At 41.0% G+C, this 21,830-nt stretch overlaps 2 protein-coding genes across 4 annotated transcripts; both read left to right on the plus strand.

The window, feature by feature from the left end:
• The first annotated feature begins 1,212 nt into the window (after nucleotides 1-1,212).
• Nucleotides 1,213-21,705, plus strand: klhdc4 (kelch domain containing 4). Of its 2 annotated transcripts, XM_047802698.1 has the most exons (13): nucleotides 1,213-1,557; nucleotides 3,590-3,681; nucleotides 3,770-3,848; nucleotides 4,019-4,117; nucleotides 4,324-4,460; nucleotides 5,526-5,618; nucleotides 6,137-6,299; nucleotides 6,534-6,603; nucleotides 7,716-7,924; nucleotides 8,017-8,416; nucleotides 8,574-8,717; nucleotides 9,085-9,293; nucleotides 21,690-21,705. In XM_047802698.1, exons 1-12 carry the CDS (start codon nucleotides 1,459-1,461, stop codon nucleotides 9,255-9,257), a joined length of 1,758 nt encoding a protein of 585 aa, XP_047658654.1. In that variant the 5' UTR covers nucleotides 1,213-1,458; the 3' UTR covers nucleotides 9,258-9,293; nucleotides 21,690-21,705. The 2 variants fall into 2 exon arrangements, with proteins under 2 accessions (XP_047658654.1, XP_027023728.2); XM_027167927.2 differs by lacking the exon at nucleotides 21,690-21,705 and having other exon boundaries at nucleotides 9,085-9,397.
• On the plus strand, nucleotides 14,050-18,651 carry LOC113656571 (protein kinase C epsilon type-like). Of its 2 annotated transcripts, none has more exons than XM_027167888.2 (3): nucleotides 14,050-14,203; nucleotides 14,315-14,376; nucleotides 16,882-18,651. In XM_027167888.2, exons 1-3 carry the CDS (start codon nucleotides 14,165-14,167, stop codon nucleotides 18,065-18,067), a joined length of 1,287 nt encoding a protein of 428 aa, XP_027023689.1. In that variant the 5' UTR covers nucleotides 14,050-14,164; the 3' UTR covers nucleotides 18,068-18,651. The 2 variants fall into 2 exon arrangements, with proteins under 2 accessions (XP_027023689.1, XP_047658655.1); XM_047802699.1 differs by lacking the exon at nucleotides 14,050-14,203 and adding an exon at nucleotides 14,983-15,378 and having other exon boundaries at nucleotides 14,210-14,376.
• Nucleotides 21,706-21,830: the final 125 nt, after the last annotated feature.

Genomic DNA, 21,830 nt, shown 5'->3' on the forward strand with positions numbered 1-21,830 from the left:
GAAACCAGCCTTCACATATTAAACCATGTTGTTTTATAAAGTAAGGGATTATATATGAAGCATACAGATTGTAGGAGAGTTTAATGCAACTATGTACTAATGAAGTGAAGCGGCTGGTGCTATGATGCAGTCAGAACAGCCTAAAGTTAAACTTTCAATTCAATTCAAGTTTATTTGTATAGCACTTTTTACAATAGACATTGTCTCAAAGCAGCTTCACAGAACATAAACAGAAGGTAAACATACTTAATGATAAAGGAAATAATGAATAATAAAAGTAAAAGAATTGACAGAATAAAAAATTCTAGATTATTATTAGATGTATATAGTTCACAGTGTGTATGTATTTATTCCCCTATGAGCAAGTCTGAGGTGACTCAGGCAGCAGTGGCAAGGAAAAACTCCCTTAAATTGGTAAAGGGAGGAACCTTGAGAGGAACCCGGACTCAAGGGGGAACCCGTCCTCATATGGGTGACACTGGGGGTGTGATTGTAATATACAGTCAGTTAAATGTTGTATTGGTGTAAGGATCACGGACTTCGGATCTCCTTAGTATCACAGAGTCTAACTGGAGATGTCAAAACAACCTCAAAACTCTGGAGATGATAGTGAACTTTAGGAAAGACCCCTCAACACTACTCCCCCTCACAATATCCAACAGCCCGGTGTCATCTGTGGAGACCTTCAAGTTTCTGGTCACTACCATTTCCCAAGACCTGAAATGGGAGTCCAGCATAAACTCCATTATTAAAAAGGCCCAGCAGAGGATGTACTTAATGAATTTACATCACTTAATGAAGTCAGGTCTGCCACATGAGCTGTTGATGCTGTTCTACACTGCAGTCATTGAATCTGTCCTGTTTACATCCATCACCATCTGGTATTTTTTCCCCAGACAACTCACCATAATTATATTCCCTACTTCATATCTATAATTACCGCATTATCAGAACTGTCAATCACGTCAACCGTATATGTTACACACACGACTGCTGCTGTATATTGTACAAAAAGCATAATATTGCACAATATTGTCACTTTATGTACATAACTGATCAGTCATATATTCTATATTCATATTTAATGAATATAGTGTGTGTAAACAAACTCGGCCAAGATTCAAATTTTAATTCTGATAGCAGCAGCGCTTCCGGTCCACTAGACGGCACTGCAGGTTATGTATTAAACAAAAAAAAACATTGAAATAATGTTGTGGAGAATTTCTCGCTGTCTGGTTGAAGCTTTGTGCGTTTATTTATTATACAGTAAACAGTAAACAATATAAGTGCATTAAACTTTGTAATTATGTCTGTGTTTGATGATTTTTAATAATCTGTCATAGCAGAATGTGAGTCAAAGAAGAAAAAACACCACCGAAGAAAACGCTGTTTCCGGAAGTAGTCCCTTGTAAAAGTCCACGTGTTTTTTTGTCTTTTTGTCTGTTTAAAAAGATAAAAATGGGCAAAAAGGGCAAAAAGGACAAGAAGGTAAAGGGAGCAGAAAAGACGGCAGCAAAAATGGAAAAAAAGGTTTCAAAGAGGTCGAAAAAAGAAGAGGTGAGAAGTGACTTGGCAATAATAAAGATCCTGATTCTGATTTATTTATTCTGTGTTAGTGTTAGTGTGATCCTGTGTTAGTGTTAGTGTGATCCTGTGTTGGTGTTAGTGTGATCCTGTGTTGGTGTGGTCCTGTGTTGGTGTGATCCTGTGTTGGTGTGGTCCTGTGTTGGTGTGGTCCTGTGTTGGTGTGATCCTGTGTTGGTGTGATCCTGTGTTGGTGTGATCCTGTGTTGGTGTTAGTGTGATCCTGTGTTGGTGTTAGTGTGATCCTGTGTTGGTGTTAGTGTGATCCTGTGTTGGTGTTAGTGTGATCCTGTGTTGGTGTTAGTGTGATCCTGTGTTGGTGTTAGTGTGATCCTGTGTTGGTGTTAGTGTGATCCTGTGTTAGTGTGATCCTGTGTTAGTGTGATCCTGTGTTAGTGTGATCCTGTGTTAGTGTGGTCCTGTGTTAGTGTGATCCTGTGTTAGTGTGATCCTGTGTTAGTGTGATCCTGTGTTAGTGTGATCCTGTATTAGTGTTAGTGTGATCCTGTGTTAGTGTGATCCTGTGTTAGTGTGATCCTGTATTAGTGTTAGTGTGATCCTGTGTTAGTGTTGGTGTGATCCTGTGTTAGTGTGATCCTGTGTTAGTGTGATCCTGTGTTAGTGTGGTCCTGTGTTGGTGTGATCCTGTGTTGGTGTTAGTGTGATCCTGTGTTAGTGTTAGTGTGGTCCTGTGTTAGTGTTAGTGTGATCCTGTGTTAGTGTTAGTGTGATCCTGTGTTAGTGTGATCCTGTGTTAGTGTGATCCTGTGTTAGTGTGATCCTGTGTTAGTGTGATCCTGTGTTAGTGTGATCCTGTGTTAGTGTGATCCTGTGTTAGTGTTCGTGTGATCCTGTGTTAGTGTTAGTGTGATCCTGTGTTAGTGTTGGTGTGGTCCTGTGTTGGTGTGGTCCTGTGTTGGTGTGGTCCTGTGTTGGTGTGGTCCTGTGTTGGTGTGGTCCTGTGTTGGTGTGGTCCTGTGTTGGTGTGATCCTGTGTTGGTGTTAGTGTGGTCCTGTGTTGGTGTGATCCTGTGTTGGTGTTAGTGTGGTCCTGTGTTGGTGTGGTCCTGTGTTGGTGTGATCCAGTGTCGGTGTGATCCAGTGTCGGTGTGATCCAGTGTCGGTGTGATCCAGTGTCGGTGTGATCCAGTGTCGGTGTGATCCAGTGTCGGTGTGATCCAGTGTCGGTGTGATCCAGTGTCGGTGTGATCCAGTGTCGGTGTGATCCAGTGTCGGTGTGATCCAGTGTCCGTGTGATCCTTTGTTTTTGTGATCCTGTGTTGGTGTGATCGCGTGTTTGTGTTAGTGTTAGTGTGTCGGTGTGATCCTGTGTCGGTGTGATCCTGTGTCGGTGTGATCCTGTGTCGGTGTGATCCTGTGTCGGTGTGATCCTGTGTCGGTGTGATCCTGTGTCGGTGTGATCCTGTGTCGGTGTGATCGCGTGTTTGTGTTAGTGTGTCGGTGTGGTCCTGTGTCGGTGTGATCGCGTGTCGGTGTGATCGCGTGTCGGTGTGATCGCGTGTCGGTGTGATCGCGTGTCGGTGTGATCGCGTGTCGGTGTGATCGCGTGTTGGCATGATAAATGTGATAAATGCTGTCAGATCTGTAGACTTTTATTCTTTTTAGTGAAAACATGTAAAAATAATTACAGTTACATCTGAATGTATTAATAAACATTTAATAATTTCTATACAAACACTTGTGATGTTTCAGCTCCATTTAAACACATACAGATGTGACATTTAACCCTTTAGTTCATGTCAATTCTCTTCAGTTTATTAGATTTATTCTTTTGGATTATTTACATTTTTTTGCTTCTTCCTCTTTCCATTTCTTCTTCTACCTCTTATTCTTCCTCCTCTTTTTCCTCCTCCTCTTCCTCTTCTTCACAGTAGTAGGGTTGATTTCTTTAACACCGCTGTTGATTATATAAGATTATAAGATCACAAAGTCTCCATACAGATAATAACTCTAGTCATTCAGTTTCCGGTGTGTTTTTTAACAGGAGGATCTCGAGACTCTAATCGCCGAGTTTCAGTTACTGGATGCGAAGAAAACGCAGGTCGTGGAGACCGTGTGTCCTCCTCCGTCTCCGAGGTGCACGTTAATAAAACTTCTTCCCGTTTTGAAACGTGTGACTGTATGATGTTTATAACGTGTGGTCTGTCCTGTGTGCTGTGTTCAGGCTGAACGCGTCTCTGAGCGCACATCCTGAAAAAGACGAGCTCATTCTGTTCGGCGGAGAATTCTTCAACGGGAAAAAGGTCGAATGGAGGAAAAGATCTCTGACACGAGCACCAGATTCATTTCCATCTTGATTTAATTATTTATTTTTAGTGGCCAGCAGAAACATCCACAGGAAAGCTGAAAGAACATTACGTAATGTCATTGTAATATTTAAGTTTTACCTGACACCTTTTTTTTTAAATGTCAGACCTTCCTGTACAACGACCTGTTCTTCTACAACATAAAGAAGAATTCATGGGTAAAATCCGACATCCCGAACCCTCCTCCACGCCGCTGCGCTCACCAGGTAACGTGTGAATGGAGACGTTTACTGTTTGATCGCCTGTGAAAGGAGTCTCCAGTGTCTGTGCTGTGTAACAGTGAAGGGTGAAGCTGTGTTCAGTTTCAGGACAGTAAAGTGTGTGTGCTCTCTCTCTCTCTCTCTCTCTCTCTCTCTCTCTCTCTCTCTCTCTCTCTCTCTCTCTCTCTCTCTGTGTGTGTGTGTGTGTGTAGGCGGTGGTGGTGCCCCAGGCAGGGGGTCAGTTGTGGGTGTTTGGAGGTGAGTTTGCGTCCCCTAATGGAGAACAGTTCTATCACTACAAAGACCTGTGGGTTCTTCACCTCAACACACAAACCTGGGAACAGATCAAGTAAGAACAAGCAGCACACACACACACACACACACACACACACACACACACACACACACACACACACACACACACACACACGTATTCATTCACACTCATTCTTTTTCAACATCTTTTGAAGCATTATGTATTTTATATATATATATATATATATATATATATATATATATATATATATATATATATATATATATATATATATATATATATATTAATCATTCCTGTTTAATTATTTGGTATCATTTTTAATGTCTGCATTCATAACGAGCAACAAAACAAGAAACTCACACTTTACATGTATACATTAACACAGAGATAAACACCAGCCTACACCTACACACACACACTCGCTCACTCGCTCACACACTGACTCGCTCGCTCACACACTGATTCACTCGCTCGCTCACACACTGATTCACTCGCTCGCTCACACACTGATTCACTCGCTCGCTCACACTGATTCACTCGCTCGCTCACACACTGACTCGCTCACACACTGACTCGCTCACACACTGACTCGCTCACTCGCTCACACACTGACTCACTGACTCACTCACACACTTGCTCACTCACTTGCTCACTCACTTGCTCACACACTGACTCACACACTGACACACTGACTCACTCATTTCCTCTCTCAGGGTTTTTTGCTTGTATAAATAAATCCTTTACATTTGGGATAATTTTTAAGTTAAAGTCTTCAGTGTTACACTGTACTTATTTTGTACAAATGTTATTGATTTTACAGACAATTTCATTAAAAACATTTAAAATGCTGTATTTATTTTCTGGAGAGAAAAAAAGTGCAGGTTTTATTGATTCTGCTGCTTAAACAGCAAACCAACATTTATTTACTCTTTTTGCCTCAATTAAGACAGTTAAATTAAATAAGACGCTTTAATGTATTCGATTGTCTGCTAAAAAAATGGGTGGGTGTGTCTGTGTCTGTGTGTGTGGCGGGGGTGTCTGTGTGTGTGTGTGGGGGTGTCTGTGTGGGGGTGTGTGTCTGTCTGTGTGTGTCTGTCTGTGTGTGTCTTGGGGTTTGTGTGTTTGTGTGTATTTTAGAGCCCCTGGCGCCCCCTCTGGCAGAAGTGGGCATCGTATGGTGCTGTGTAAAAGGCAACTCATTGTGTTTGGCGGATTTCATGAGAGCATCAGGTACTAAACTAAATTCACTCCTTCATTATTCATTCCATGTAGAAATAACTGATGAACAGATGCTTGTTAATTTACAGTAACGCGCTCAAATATTAACATGAACACTGCATGAAAGGATAAAAATCAGCTGTCAGCGTAAATGTGGAACATTCCAGAGAACAAAATTTACATAAACGTCGATATAATTTATATAAACATCGATAATAAATGTACATAAACTTCGGTCTATTAGTTTAAATTTGTTTCTTTTAATGCTGAAGCTGAAGGCGGATGGAAGCTTAATGTCAGATTAAATGGAAGCTTGTGCTGTGTACAAGTGTGTAGAGATGTTTTTTATATTCGTGTTAGTTCACATCTAACTGTAATAATTAATATTTCAATTCATCTGTGACAAAATTGTTTGAGCCCATTGGCGAATCTGATTAATGAAAAATCTGAATGTTTAAAAATATAAAATAAATAAAGAAATAAAAAGCATATGGTCGCTGTTGATGATGTAAATGTCACTGTGTGTTCAGGGATTATATTTATTATAACGATGTTCACTCATTTAACCTGGACACCTTCACCTGGTCCCGATTGGCCCCGTCTGGCTCCGCCCCCTCACCACGCTCGGCCTGTCAGATGACCGCCACGCCTGACTCCGGAGGTGTCATCATCTATGGAGGCTACTCCAAATCTGTACGTCTTTACTGACTGAATTTGAAGTTACACTCGGCCTGGTGTTTTGGAGTAGACGAGTTTATCACATTAGTCCTGCTCAGATTGTAATGATAGTAATTGTGATGCTGTGACGGTAAACTGGACGGTGAACAGAAAATCAACAGCAAATGTTGTTAGTTGAGGAAATGAATGAAACATGAAGTGAAGAAAGTGTTGAAGCTACAGATTACAAAGATTTCACTCTTTCACCAGAGAGCCAAGAAGGATGTGGATAAAGGGACGATCCACTCGGACATGTTTCTGTTGAAGAAAGAGGAGCAAGGTAATGTCCGCTAATAATCCAGATTAAAGAAGTGGGATTACGTCCGCTAATAATCCAGTTTAAAGAAGAGTGAGGTAACATCCGCGAATAATCCAAATTAAAGAAGAGTGAAATTACATCCAGTAATAATCCAGATTAAAGAAGAGTGAGATAACATCCTCCAATAACCCAGATTAAAGAAGACTAAGAATATCTGCTAATAATCCAGATTAAAGAAGTGAGATTATGTCTGCTAATAATCCAGATTAAAGAAGTGAGATTACGTCCGCTAATAATCCAGTTTAAAGAAGAGTGAGATAATGTCCGCTAATAATCCAAATTAAAGAAGAGTGAGATTACGTCCTTTAATAATCCAGATTAAAGAAGAGTGAGAAAATCTGCTAATAATCCAGATTAAAGAAGAGTGAGATTACATCTGGTAATAATCCAGATTAAAGAAGAGTGAGAAAATCTGCTAATAATCCAGATTAAAGAAGAGTGAGAAAATCTGCTAATAATCCAGATTAAAGAAGAGTGAGAAAATCCGGTAATAATCCAGATTAAAGAAGAGTGAGATTACATCCGGTAATAATCCAGATTAAAGAAGAGTGAGATTACGTCCGGTAATAATCCAGATTAAAGAAGAGTGAGTAAATCCGCTAATAATCCAGATTAAAAAAGAGTGAGAAAATCCGGTAATAATCCAGATTAAAGAAGAGTGAGATTACGTTCGCTAATAATCCAGGTTAAAGAAGAGTGAGAACATCCATTAATAATCCAAATTAAAGAAGAGTGAGAATATCCGCTAATAATCCAGATTAAAGAAGTGAGATCACGTCCGCTAATAATCCAGATTAAAGAAGAGTAAGAATATCCGCTAATATACACTTTCACATAACACATAACACTTTCATAGTAATAGACATGAATGAATACAGATTGTTTTATCCATTAATTACATAAGATGTATAACAATTGGGATATTAACTCGTTATAATTCTAATGATTGCTGATGCAGTTTGTGTGTAAGTGCAGGTGTCAGTAATAATTATTAATAACTCATTAATAAGTCAGTAATATCGTTTGTGTGTGTGTGTGTGTGTGTGTGTGTGTGTGTGTGTGTGTGTATGTAGAGAAGTGGTCATGGAGTCGCGTGAACCCTTCAGGTGTGAAGCCTCCTCCTCGCTCAGGTTTCTCTCTGGCTGTGGGGCCGGTGGGACGAGCCATCCTCTTTGGAGGAGTGCGTGATGAGGAAGACGAGGAGACGCTGGAGGGAGATTTCTTTAATGATCTTTACCTGTACGACATTAACAAGAACCGCTGGTTCCCAGGACAACTCAAGGTCCAAAACCTATCTCTTTATTTACGTCTTATAACCTAACATCATATCCATCTTTAGGGGCCTTTATTTTGTACTTAATGCTCGTCGTACAGGGGAACAAGTCGGAGAAGAAAAAGCGGCGGCGGGGGAAGAAAGCGGGAGTAGACGGAGGACCAGAGAACGAAGTGAAGCAGGAGAGCGGCGAAGAAGCAGAACAACCGAAGGAAATCGTGAAGGAGATCGTCGCCGAGGACGGAACGGTGATGACCATAAAACAGGCGATCCCCACGGCCCAGGAGAGCGAGGACGAGGATGAGGAGGATGAGGAAGAGGAGGCTCATTTGGTGGAGCCGTCCCCGAGGTCGAGCGCCATGGCGGCAGTAAAACACGGGAAGCTGTATTTGTACGGAGGCATGTTCGAGGTGGGAGACCGTCAGTTCACCCTGAACGACCTGTACGGCCTCGACCTGCACAAGATGGACCAGTGGGAGGTGCTGGTGGAGATGGACCCCAGTATGTCAAGCCTAGTTTATCTAGAGTTATATACAGCTCTGTACTTCAGCTCCGAGTGATTAATGTCTTCAGGAAATGTGTTTATTATGATCAGGTTCTTGTTCAGTTTTTAAATCTAGGTGTAGAAATCTACAGATGATTTCCTGTTTCATTACAGAAACTCAAGAGTGGCTCGAAGAATCGGAATCAGAAGATGACGGTGAGGAAGAGGAAGGAAAAGCAGGTGGAGATGAGGAAGAGTCCACTGAGGAGGAGGAGGAGGAGGAGGAGGAGGAGGAGGAGGAGAGTGATGATGATGGTGGTAAGACTTGGGGGGGGAAATGGGAGAGTTTTGTTTTTTGTCTTTGATTTGAGAACCAAATGTTTGTGTCCAGCAGGTGGCGATAAAGAGCCTTGTGAATGTTTTACTACTTGTGTCAGTGTTTATAGTCAACGAGTTTGTTCCACAGTCTCCTGCTCGGGCGGCGCTAGTTCACTAGTGTTACTGACGAACTCGGTCAGCTCCATGTGCTAAAAGCGACACTAAAGCTGTTTGGAGTTTGTGAGACTTTTACCTGTCTGTCACTGTACTTTTTCTTTAATGTCCTTTTAAAATGACTTAAACAGCTACAGGAATAAAAAAAAAGGCTGATCCTTAACACTCGTATGTCCACACTTGTGTGTTTCAGAGGATGGACATCCCCCTGTAAAGTCCGACGAGAGCGTGAGCGAGTATCAGAGTCGGACCGAGGCGTACTGGCAGCGACTGGCTCGAACCAACATGGGCCCCGACGCCAAGGACAAGAAAGTCAACAAGGTGGGGCTCGCCATGGCCAAGGTGTTCTATGAGGAGCAAGCATAGCAGAGGCTGTCTGTGTGTTTGTGTGTGTGTGTGTGTGTGTGTGTGTGTACAGTTATAAATGATTGAGTTTTAAGAGCAGAATTTTCTGTTCTCTTTGACATGTACGAGGATTTCTGCTCAATAAAACGTCTCTATTCTTCTCTCGTCTCTTTTACTTCCTGTGTTTCATAAATTTTTGTTGGATAGTAAACTATAGTTTAGACGTCACTAACTGACTTCTGTAAGAACAGATTATAACCCCTGTATGCTAGCGGGACGAGCTAGCGGGACTGTTCTACATCTAGCCGTGTTCTCTGTGATGAATGTAACTAGCCGTGTTAACTACAAAAAGCTGACTTTATAAACCATAAAAAAATGAACTCGACCATAATCCGTATGACGCCAGATGACGAATCGATGCCTTCTAAAGCAACATGATGGTCATGTGAGAAAATTACCAATGGGGTTTTTAGCATCAGGAACATCTACAGCAGGTTATGACTTCTGAAACTCATGTGAGAAGTGATGCAGAAGCAAAGAAGCCCATGAATGCATTTATAACAGTTATAGTTATGGTTTATAGTTAATCTGTTTATTTTTATATGTAATGGTTGTTGAGAGATGAATCAGGTTTATTCCTTTGGTTGTTGGTGAACCTCATCTGAATTTGAGTTATTAAGACTGGTTAATGATGTCCACATGTGTTTAATTATAAGTAATTTCATATAATTTTTTAAATATATTTACATAATATTTACATAATTCACTCATTTCACTTGGAATTTATGCTTTTACATCATTTAGCAGACACCCTTATCCAGAATGACTTAGAATTTTATTTCAATTCATACAACTGAGCAATTAAGGCTTAAGGGCCTTGCTCAGGGGCCCAACAGTGGCAGCTTGGTGGACCTGGGATTCGAACTCATGACCTTCCGATCACTAGTCCGACACCTTAATCACTAGGCTACCACATCCCACCCCCCATCTCACGTAGGGGTGCCGCGCCCTACGCTTCTTTTAGTACTTCATCATTTGAATCAGTGCTCATTTTGACAGATTTTAAATTTGTTTTATCCATAGCCTTTTGACTAAAATGCAATTTTAGATTTAGTCACATTTTGTCTGCTTTGTTTTAGTTTTAGTCGACGAAATCATTCATTCATTTATTCATTCATTCATTTTCTACCGCTTATCCGAACGTCTCGGGTCACGGGGAGCCTGTGCCTATCTCAGGCGTCATCGGGCATCGAGGCAGGATACACCCTGGACGGAGTGCCAACCCATCACAGGGCACACACACTCTCATTCACTCACACACACACACACACACACACTACGGACAATTTCCCAGAGATGCCAATCAACCTACCATGCATGTCTTTGGACCGGGGGAGAAAACCGGAGTACCCGGAGGAAACCCCCGAGGCACGGGGAGAACATGCAAACTCCACACACACAAGGCGGAGGTGGGAATCGAACCCCCGACCCTGGAGGTGTGAGGCAAAAACTACTATACATTTAGTCGACTAAAATATATCGGGTTTAATGTACATGTAATTTAGTTAAACTATCCTGTAATATACAGAATACTTCACTTTAAATGAAATAAAACCAAGTCTCATTAAATTTACGGAATAAGCCTTTCCATAAAAGACCAAGAATTAGATATGTATGGTTTATAACTGTTGGGAATGGCTCGGACTTTTCCCTGCCTGGACTCTAGGGGGACCTTCTGCCAGGCTGTTTGTCTGTGCCATGTGCCTTTGTTATTGTTTGGTGTTCAGGTGTGTTAGCCCTGTCCTTTCCTTAACCCCTTCCACCTCTGCACACCTGTTCCTTGTGTCTCTATAATTGTCCTCCCTATTTATACTTTGTAGATGTTTGTAGAGTCCTCGTTTACGATTTTTGGTTTGTTGGCGTGTCTCCTGGTTTCTGTCTTTGTTTTTCAGTCACCATGTCTTCCCTTCTGTTTGTAGCTTTTTTTATTTGTCCAGCATTTGAGTCTAGTCTTTATCCCAGAAGACACCACTGTTTTCTGACAAGAACTTTTTGACATTCTGCATTCTGTTCATTTTAAGCAAAGCACTTTGTGCCAATGTGCCTCGTGCTTTACTGCACCTACCTCTGAGGTCACGGGTGACACCAAAAAAAAAAAAAAAAACCCTTTCTGCAAAGGCTTGAGAAGCTGCATAACCCAAAGGTCCAAAGCAAAAGGTTTTAACTTGTGACCAAAAGTCTATTCCTGTTTCTTCAGTGATGAGTTTGTGTGTAATCTCTTCCTTATACTTTCTGATCTGCTCCCTCATGCTGGTCCTTTAGGTCTTCTGTCTAAGGGCCTTTTTACACCCGGTCACTTCGTGTGTTGTCTCTGATCCGATCGCTATCTGATCTGTTAAAACTGTCCCATTTACATCAGGCCACATAAACGCGTCTCGGCGAATCGGATATCGATCCGATCTTTCAACTCCCGCCCAAAATGCTAATATATTTGACCTCATTTCCGGGGTAACTGAAACAGAACACACTTTGGTGTATGTGGTTTTCAGAACGCGATCAAAAAGAAGATGAAAAAACTGGTTACGACGTTTATGTTACAAAAAACAGCATTTACTGTTTGCTGCGTCTTCGCTGGCGGCAGCAGCGCGTTTTAAGACCCGACGAGACGCCTGGGTGAAAGGTCACCTGCGAGTGACGTACTTCCGTTTGGGAGGTGTATAGCGCTGACGTATGTGGCTCGAACAACCACATTCATTTACACCTGTCCAGTTTCATCTGAAACGTGTCCCAGACCACCTCCTGAAGGGGTTTGTACCATCGGATTTATATCTGTCTCGAAAACGTTACAGAGGGCATTTAGACCTGGTCTTTTTACCGGATAGATATCTGATCACAGAAAACGCAGGTGTAAAAAAAATCCCTAAGCCTTCTGTGGCATTTTGAAAGAAACCAAAAGACTGGCAGCTTTTACGAGGAGGGAGCATCTTCTGGTTCCTCAGGATTTTCCTTCTACATCATCTTCAGACTTATCCTCATCTTGTGTGTAGCAGAGTGGATTTTGATCACATACTCCTCTGCATGTTTAAGAAGTTCCTCAATATTGTCATCAGCTAGAGTTTCACAGACTGTAGGGTTGACAAAGCCGTTGGCTGCTGCGAGTTTTCTGCTGAGAACTTTTCCTCAGTTGGATTCGTCTTCAAAGCCAGAGCTGGTTTCTTCTTCTGCTTGGATCTGTTTAAATGCCACGGCCATATTACTTCCATTGTCTGTTATAATTGTAAGGATTTAAACATTTGTCCACACGTGCCTTGATCGACTGCAGTGTGTGGGTGGGCCAAGGTTAAATCTCAAGGACAATGTCAGACAGATGGTTTATTTTACTTTCCTTTGGAACAGTCAGCCTCTTATCCACTGTGTCCATCATTAAGATAAAATCATCTTCAGTTGTTGTGACTGGTAATCCTGTGTGGCCAAGCCATCTTGCTATGGCCTCCTTCCTTAGTCTGCTGTGCATTAAAATGAGCTGCTGAAATACTTTGTTGGGATGATGTACTAGATTTATTTGAACTCAGTGGCCCATCTTTCTCATCTGAGGTCTTTTGTATCTGTGAAGTAGAACGATAGAAGGTTTTGGACCTCCACTGAGATGAGGACGACTCTGTGATGACTCTGAGGCATCTAATTGGGATATCCTCAGTTAGGATATGTGAAGAAAAGAATTCCACCTTGCTGTAATGTACAGTATATGTGGGGATAATAAAGGCTTCTATTCTACAGTATTCTATTCTATTCTATTCTATTCTGTCTAGAGATGTTCCAGCTCCAGTTGGACTCTGCTATACTAAAGAGGAGATGTGAACTCCATGTGGTCTTTTACATCACTACAACATTTATCAGACTGTATATATATATAATCACACCCCCAGTGTCACCCAGATGAGGATGAGGTTCCCCTTTGAGTCTGGTTCCTCTCAAGGTTCCTTCCTTTACCATCTAAGGGAGTTTTTCCTCCCCACAGTCACCTGAGTCACCTCAGACTTGCTCATTGGGGATAAATACATCCACATTTAAATATTTCTAATATTTATCTTGCATTTTGTATTATATTAATCTTTATATTATTCTTTATATTTACCTTTTGTTCTATGTTTATGTTCCTGTAAAGCTGCTGTGAGGCTGTCAAAATGTCAAAAGCACCATACAAATAAAACTGAACTGAATTGAACTGAATTGTGTGTCACTCCCCTGATGATGCTGACGTGCACAGGTGATGTCTGTACTATCTTACATCCTCTTGTGATGATTATCGAACAGATAAAAACACTATTTAACAAACATAATATTAAATCATTAAATATTTAGCCAAGATTAAATTATGCCTAAAACACTTAGAACAGCTTTTAGATTTAGAAATAACACATAAATCTGGATTATGTAAAAAGTATGGCTGAGTTTAAGCCACAAACATCTGACTATCATTATAGTCAGACACCCAATGAGACGCGTCTCCAGGTGATTGTGACGTCACACATACGTCACAACACGCCGAGATGACCTCTGATTGGACCTTTTCCAAAAACGTCCCTAACTCACACGTTCGTTTTGTTTTTATCAGTCAGTTCCTGAAATTAATTCGTGTTTAATTATAATAATAATAATAATAATAATAATAATAATAATAATAATAATAATAATATAACAAGTTATAGAATCTGAACTGCTTAACTATTTTAAAGACTTTTAAAAAATTATTATTATTATTATTATTATTTTTTAAGATTGCTGTAGATTCTGTTGCTAGGAGACGCTGTGACCTCATAATGACTGGCATGGTTCAGAACACTTTGTAGAATCATCCATTGGTCGCTGCAGAGTGACGTTGTGCATTGTGTGTATGTTGTGTTACGTTCCATGAGGATTGTTCAGCAATGGAAATCATAACGGGCTTCTTTCAGTTTTTGCGGAGGGTGAGAAAGGATCAGAGATGATGGTTTACAAAGAATACGTTTGTTTGACTTGAATTATTTTTGGTCACACTGAGATAAGGAGGACAATAACATTGGTGTATTTGTGAGCAGAAAAAGAAGAACAAAGTGAAGCTGTTGAGAGATGAAAAAGACAAGACCAAACTTATTGAAAGGTATTTAAATAAATAAATAAATAAATAAACAAACAAACAAACAAACAAACAAACAAACAAACAAACAAACAAATGTGGAAGTTAAACATGTGGTTCAGGTGCTAATTGCCCCAGACTCAGAGTTTTGTCTCTTTTAGTAAGCACCGCACTGGGAAGGTTGCCAGGTCAGTGTATTTAAACCAGATGCTGTTTTGGAAGAAAGCTGCAGGTGTAAAGAACATGTTCCATTTTTAGCGAAACTTCTGACTCTTATTTTACTCGAATGACCATCTAAATGTCAGACCGACTTTAAAATGTTGTAAAAACAAGTCAGATAGAAAATTGTGAAGTCTTTACCAGTAAGTTTTACAAGTAATAGGAGTGCAGAATAAATAGTTTCCTGATGTATGTATTAAGAGCTCAGTAATCTGCAGGCTGGTAGTCAATTAAAGTTGATTACACGAATAAAGGGAAGTGTTTATTCGATGTTGGAGCGGGCAATCTGAATCACATCTTAACTACACCTTAAACTGAAATTGATTTACAGGATGGCGCAGCACATGGCAGCCACGGTGCTTCTGGGTTATTCTTAGTTTTTCCTGTATTGTGTTTATTAAACTCTATCAGTTTTACAAGGGATGAACTGCTGAACACACCACAAAATCGATTATACGGACGTTCTGCTAACATTGTATGTGGCGGAACAGCGGCGCTGATCAAACCCGTCCAGAGGCGCAGACGGAGGAAGCGCGTCTTTGCGCACATGAAGCGCAGACAGCGAGGATTTCGTATGACGCTGATCAGCATCCACCTGGCGGACCTCCGCTCTCCACCCAACAAAACGGATCAGCTGTCCAGGAAAAAAAACAAGTTTTTTTTTCCACACTCTACTGCTGTGTGTTTCACAGAAACCGGTCTGAACGGCGCGGCGCGCTCCATCTGCGGAGCTTTCAGCTGTTCGGAGCGTGACGTGACGCAGAACCAACGGGGAGATCGCGGGACCTGATTCTACATCAGTGAAAGGTGGTGTACAGATATATCAGTGTTAAACAAGATGTGCTGCCCAGATCTACTCTCCGTTCTATTCGCAGTTTCACTCATTCATTCTTGTGTGTTTTCATTCCAACGCAAACCTGGCTTCACAAAATCTGGCTGATCAGATTAGAGGGAGAGAACAACACCCGGACTCTAATTCTTAGGGACTTTGGGTCTCTCTGATCACTACCTGGTTCATCAAAAACCTATTTCTGTTAAAGCTGTAGTAAAGATTGTAAAGAGATAGACACCGAGACAGAGCAGATGTGTACAGTATGTGACAAATAAAATTTGATTTGATTTGATTTGAATGTTTTTGAAGCTACTGCCGGCGGTCTGGACGAGCTCACTGAGACTGGAACTTCATATATCTCTTTCTGTGAGGACATGTGTATCCCTACCATTAGTCATCTAACATTCAACAATGATAAGCCATAGTTTAGAGCAAAACTCAGACACCTTCGTCACGCCAAAGAGGATGCCTATAGAAATGGAGACAGGGTCTTGTACAATCAGGCCAGGAACATACTGTATAAGGAGATTAAAGCAGCTAAGAAGAGCTACATTTAAAGGATCGGCTTCAGTCTGGAAAGGTTTGAATGCCATCACCAATTATAATACACCATCCCTCGGTACTTTGGCGAATCAGCAACTTGCTGAAGATCTGAATGAGTTTTTTGTAGATTTGAACCCCCCCCACACCCATTCTGGTCATCTCTTTACCCAACCTTTAACACCTCCAGTAACTCTATAGATCAGTGAAGATGATGTGCGCCGGTTCTTCATAATGAACAAAAAAAAGAGAAAGGCACCAGGCCCAGATGGTGTGACAACAACCTGCCTGAAAACATGTGCTGACCAGCTGGCCCCACCCTCCAAAAATTTTATATATCCAGAGGAAGGAAAAGAGCTCAGAAAATCACTCTGGATCTCTCACATCCAAGTCATCCACTTTTTTTTTTACCATCGTTTACCATCTGGCTGGTGATACAGATCCCAAAACACCAGCACAACCAGCACAAGAACAGTTTCTCCTCCCAGACAATCTACCTGACGAACAGTTAAATGTTCCCCATTACGCAATAACAATGTGCAATGAGCTGGCATTTAATTGTTACCATCTCCATCCTAGTACATTCCTGTATATCATTTTATTCTAACATCTATTTATTTTTCAATTTATTTTTTACAAATGTGTATTTTTTTGTCTTCTCATCTTGTTGTACTGGATGTGTATGACACTAAAACAAATCCCTTGTATGTTCAAGCGTACTTGGACATAAAACTCCTTTTGCTTCTGATTCTGAAACCCCACGCCTCAAGTAGAGAATAATCACTACGTGGTCCGGTCCAGTGAAATATGTCCATTTGTTCCTGTTTAAAAGATTTGACTCCATCACCAGTCTAATCTTTGACAGAAAAAAAATAGAAAAACTGTTCTAATGTATAAATGTAGTATGTAAATCTGCTGTCTCTGTTTCTCTATTGCAGCAAGCAGGGACAGACAACAGGGGAGGAAACTCAGCCACAGAAAATACCAGAGGAGGATCACATGGTGTTGGACACACACTGCAGAGACATAACACCACTGTCTCTGGATCACATCAAGGAAGGTCAAAAAGTAGAGCTGAGTCTATATCTGAGGGAGGAGGTTTTAAAGGAGAACGGTCTGGAGGTACAGCTTCAAAACAAAAGCCTGCAGGATTTCGAGTTCCTCAAAGTTCTTGGAAGGGGGCGATTCGGTAAGGTCTTTCTGGCTGAACTCAGGGGCACCGATGAGGTGTTTGCACTAAAGCTGCTGAAGAAAGACAAGATCCTTATTTTCAGAGATGTGCTCCACACTATGATGGAAAGACGTGTCATGATCATGGCTACAGATCACCCCTACCTCACACAGCTCTGTTGCTGCTTCCAGACCAAGGATCGCTTGTGCTTTGCTATGGAGTACATGACTGGAGGTGATCTTGCGTACCACATCAGACGCTTGGTTCGATTTGACGAAGCATGCTCCCGGTTTTATGCTGCTGAGATCATCTCTGCTCTCATGTTTCTCCACCGCAACGGGATCATTCATAGAGACCTGAAACCTAGCAACATCCTGTTAGATGCTGAAGGCCACTGCAAGGTTGCTGACTTTGGCTTGTGCAAACAGGGCATTCTAGATGGCAAGACCACCAGCACGTTCTGTGGTACACCTCTGTACTTGGCACCTGAGATTATAGTAAAGCGTGAATATGGTGCATCGGTGGACTGGTGGTGTCTAGGTGTTATCATGTACGAGATGATGGTGGGCTGTGCTCCGTTTGTTGCTAGCGATAGGCTGCAGTTGTTTGGGTCCATCCTTCAGGATAATCCAGACTATCCTTGTTCGCTGAGCAGAGCGGCAGTAAGAATTCTCGAGTCATTCCTGGTCAAGTGTCCAGAGGCTCGGCTTGGCTGCGTGGCATCTCAGAACAAGGAGGAAGCCATCAAAGTACATCCATTCTTTAAGGAGATCGACTGGGTACTTTTGGAACAGAGGAAGATTACGCCGCCTTTTAAACCACAAATTACAACCAAAAGAGACAGAGAATGCTTCAAATGTCAGGAGCTCAGGATCACTCCCACTGACGATTCCGTCGAACCATTATTTCAGTACATCTTTAATGACTTCTCCTACTGTAACCCCAGATACTGATTGTTACGCTTGAAAAAACAAATCAGTAAAAATCCTTTTTTTTTTCCTGTGCTGAATAAAATCAGTTACAGTAAAACGTTGATCATTAACACAGTTCTAGGACACATGATGGACTGGAGAAATGATGTGCAAGATATCTGGTTTCTGAGAGTCTGAACAAGAGAAAAAATCAGTTTTCCTCGATAAATGTCTCAGGTTTTAAGGTTTTTTTGAAGCACGTCATGTTTTTTTAAACTATTTTCGAAAAGCAAGAAATATTTAGTCGCATTAATGCACTTCTGTTCTGTGATGATGAAATAAAACGCAATCAGCTAGACCTTAATCGCTCGTTTGTTCACGTATTCGTTCTGAAGCGGATTAGTTAAAACACTTCTTATTACAAAGTCTGAGTCAGTTTTCTGGCACACTTTGAATTGTCATTGTTTCATTCCGGTTGTGTAGATGTAGTTCGAACGATCGAGGCGTTGGGTGCGGCTAAAAAAAATGACCTCTTTAAAAGCATAAATTCCAAATAAACCTAATTACATAATAGTTCATTGTGTAAATATTAAAGTTTTTTTTTAAATATATGAAATTACCAACAACAAAAAAAGTCTCTCTCTCTCTCTCTCTCTCTCTCTCTCTCTCTCTCTCTCTCTCTCTCTCTCTCTCTCTCTCTCACACACACACACACACACACACACACACACACACACACACACACACACACACACACACACTCTCTCTCTCTCTCTCTCTCTCTCTCTCACACACACACACACACACACACACACACACACACACACACACACACACACACACACACACACACACACACACACTCTCTCTCTCTCTCTCTCTCACACACTCACACACACACCGACACCGACACACACACACACACACACACACACACACACACACACACACACACACACACACACACACACACACACTCACTCACTCTCTCACACACACCGACACACACAACCTCACACACACACACACACACACACACCCTCACACCCTCACACACACACACACACACACACACACACACACACATACACTCTCTCTCTCTCTCTCTCTCTCTCTCTCTCTCTCTCTCTCTCTCTCTCTCTCTCTCTCTCACACACAGACACACACACACACAGACACACACACTACACGACCAGTCCTGGTAAAAATGTTTAGATACCCACTTATTTTTTTTTCAAACAGGCGTAAAGATTCGAATGTTTAGTCAATAGCCATCAACATCAGACAAACTTCAAACTATTACATGATAAGTTTTAATAAACAGCACTGAATTGAACAATAAGGACAGGTTGATGAAGCCAAGGTAATAGTATTTATTTAAATACGGACCTACTGTAGGTAGCTAAATAGTAGCTAGCTAGCAAGCTGACATACATGCTAGCTAGATTTCACAATGAAAGTAGGCTAATATGCTAGTTGGCTAATATGCTGATATTACCACACCAGATACATTTACACACGTTTGACAACACGGTGAGTTTAAAATTCTTATATTTTGTTTAGTTAGTTAATTAGATCAATTTAGCACTTTAGCTAAATTCACTCTAATGGCTTTTTCTTATTCCTCTTTGCCAAATAACAGAAAAGACCATAATTGTAAACATGCTAGCTAGTATTACAGTATGGTGCTGTGCTAGCTGCATTACCACACCAGGTAGCAGATTTCACTTTATAAGATATGTTTAATATGTGATAGTGTAATATGTGACAGTTTAAATGAGGTTAATATGATTAAAAAAATATATATATATATATATATCACTTATCAAAATAAGTGTTAGACTGAAGGATATTCGTTAGCTAGCTAGCAAGCTAACATATAGTACATATGTTTAAAGAAATAAATAAATAAAGATTTTGATATCGATTTTGTTGTTTACAGATAATCCGTGTCATGTTTTTTTTTACACCTAGAAAGTATTACGGGACTTTAGCTCGCTTACTAACTGTATACGCTATAGTGGGTTTAGCATGAACTACCAGGCATGTTAGCTTAATTTTTGCAGAAATTTCCACCAGAAACATTAGTCTAGCAATTTTGAGTCTAGATTTTGCAGAAAAACAAAAAAAACACGGAATGAGTAACACAGGGCTCTCAAGTTTTGAAGACAGGCAAGCGTGACATCTCCAAAATACCCCCCTCCCCAATAAACAAACAAACAAACAAATAAATGAAGGGGGAGTTGTTGTGTTTGGTAAGGATCACTGACCGCTTGACTGCAATTTAACCAAATACAAAGTTTTTGTTTAATTTCCATTTATTAATTTCTGTGTGTGTGTGTGTGTGTGTGTGTGTGTGTGTGAGAGAGAGAGAGAAAGAGAGAGAGAGAGAGAGAGAGAGAGATATTATTGGTGGTGTTTATTGTGTTTGTTACCTTTTTGGACCCCTTTATCATGTGTAATGTTGCTCCCATATAAAACAGTTCAGAACAAGCCCAGACATGTTTAGGGTCATGATTGAGGACAATGTCCCATCCAGAGACATGATTGAGGACAATGTCCCGTCCAGAGACATGATTGAGGACAATGTCCCGTCCAGAGACATGATTGAGGACAATGTCCCGTCCAGAGACATGATTGAGGACAATGTCCCGATGATTGAGGACAATGTCCCGTTCAGAGACAAGCTGTTTCGTGTTGAGGTTTTGTTCAAACCGACTATCAAAAATATCCTCTATAACGAATGATTTTTTTTTTCATTGGTTGTTGTGTTAAATCTTACCCAGATACAATAGTGCTATTTTCTGATTGGCTGTTGTGTAGCCTCTTTTTTTTTGATTGGCTGATAAGTGTCAGGCTCGACTAAGAACTGAGACGCGCTTGATTCCTGCTCGTTTCCATAGAGACAGCGGTGCTGCATATTAAATATATGATAAATAGCCAAACAGTTTTTCTGCGTGAGAAATACGATGTGTGACAGGAGAGCGTGAGAGAAGACCCAAATGCGTGACTGTCACGATCAATGCGTGACACTTGACAGCCCTCGTAACAGTTGTGTGGGTGTAAAAAGGAAAATGGCAAGATACTCAAGTACTCTCTTTACTCTTTACCGTGGTGAGAAGAAGAGCATCTCAGCAACATCAAACCTTGAGGTGGATGAGCTACAACAGGTGAAGACCTCACTGGGTTTCACTCATTGCCACAGATGCCTTTTTTTAAAAAAAAATCTTTAAGTGTCTGATTTGGATTTTTTTTGCATTAGAGGAAACGAAGCCTTCAGAGATAAACTGTGAGCTGATCAGTGAACAGTTTAATTTCATGTACAGCAGACGAGCTGCAGAATCTCTACTGGAGATCACAGTTTCTCCATCATACGACCTGACCTATTTCTTCATCCAGCTGAGCAGAATAAGGGACGGAGAAGGCTTGATGAATAATAAATGCAGCGCTGAGACATGGATGAGGTCACAATGATGCAGCCAAACTCCACCTGAATGCTCCCCTTGTTCCAATCTGTCATCATGCGCCGAGACACCGTTTTATTTTTACACTTCACTGAAAAAAAAGACTTGGTTTATATTTACACCTCAAATAGTGACTATTTTAGTAGCTCTGACGTCCTACGGCACATGAAGCGGCATTCGTCAGAGAGACGTCAGAGGAGGTGTGTGTTTGTGTGTGTGTGTGTGTGTGTGTGTGTGTGTGTGTGTGTGTGTGTGTGTTTAACCCTAAGAAGAGAATTCTTAAGAGAATTTAGAGCCCAGCAAGAGTGTGTTACGGAACATACTAAACTGTACCTAATTAA

This window comes from Tachysurus fulvidraco, chromosome 17, assembly GCF_022655615.1.
Source record: "Tachysurus fulvidraco isolate hzauxx_2018 chromosome 17, HZAU_PFXX_2.0, whole genome shotgun sequence".
Lineage (NCBI taxonomy): Eukaryota > Metazoa > Chordata > Actinopteri > Siluriformes > Bagridae > Tachysurus > Tachysurus fulvidraco.

Coding starts and splice junctions, on each gene's coding strand:
- klhdc4 (XM_047802698.1), top strand. CDS start 1,459: ATGGGCAAAAAGGGCAAAAAGGACAAGAAGGTAAAGGGAGCAGAAAAG. Junction 1,558..3,589: donor AGAGGTCGAAAAAAGAAGAG/GTGAGAAGTGAC, acceptor GTTTTTTAACAG/GAGGATCTCGAGACTCTAAT. Junction 7,925..8,016: donor GGTTCCCAGGACAACTCAAG/GTCCAAAACCTA, acceptor CTCGTCGTACAG/GGGAACAAGTCGGAGAAGAA.
- LOC113656571 (XM_027167888.2), top strand. CDS start 14,165: ATGGAAATCATAACGGGCTTCTTTCAGTTTTTGCGGAGG. Junction 14,204..14,314: donor TCTTTCAGTTTTTGCGGAGG/GTGAGAAAGGAT, acceptor ATTTGTGAGCAG/AAAAAGAAGAACAAAGTGAA. Junction 14,377..16,881: donor AAGACCAAACTTATTGAAAG/GTATTTAAATAA, acceptor TCTCTATTGCAG/CAAGCAGGGACAGACAACAG.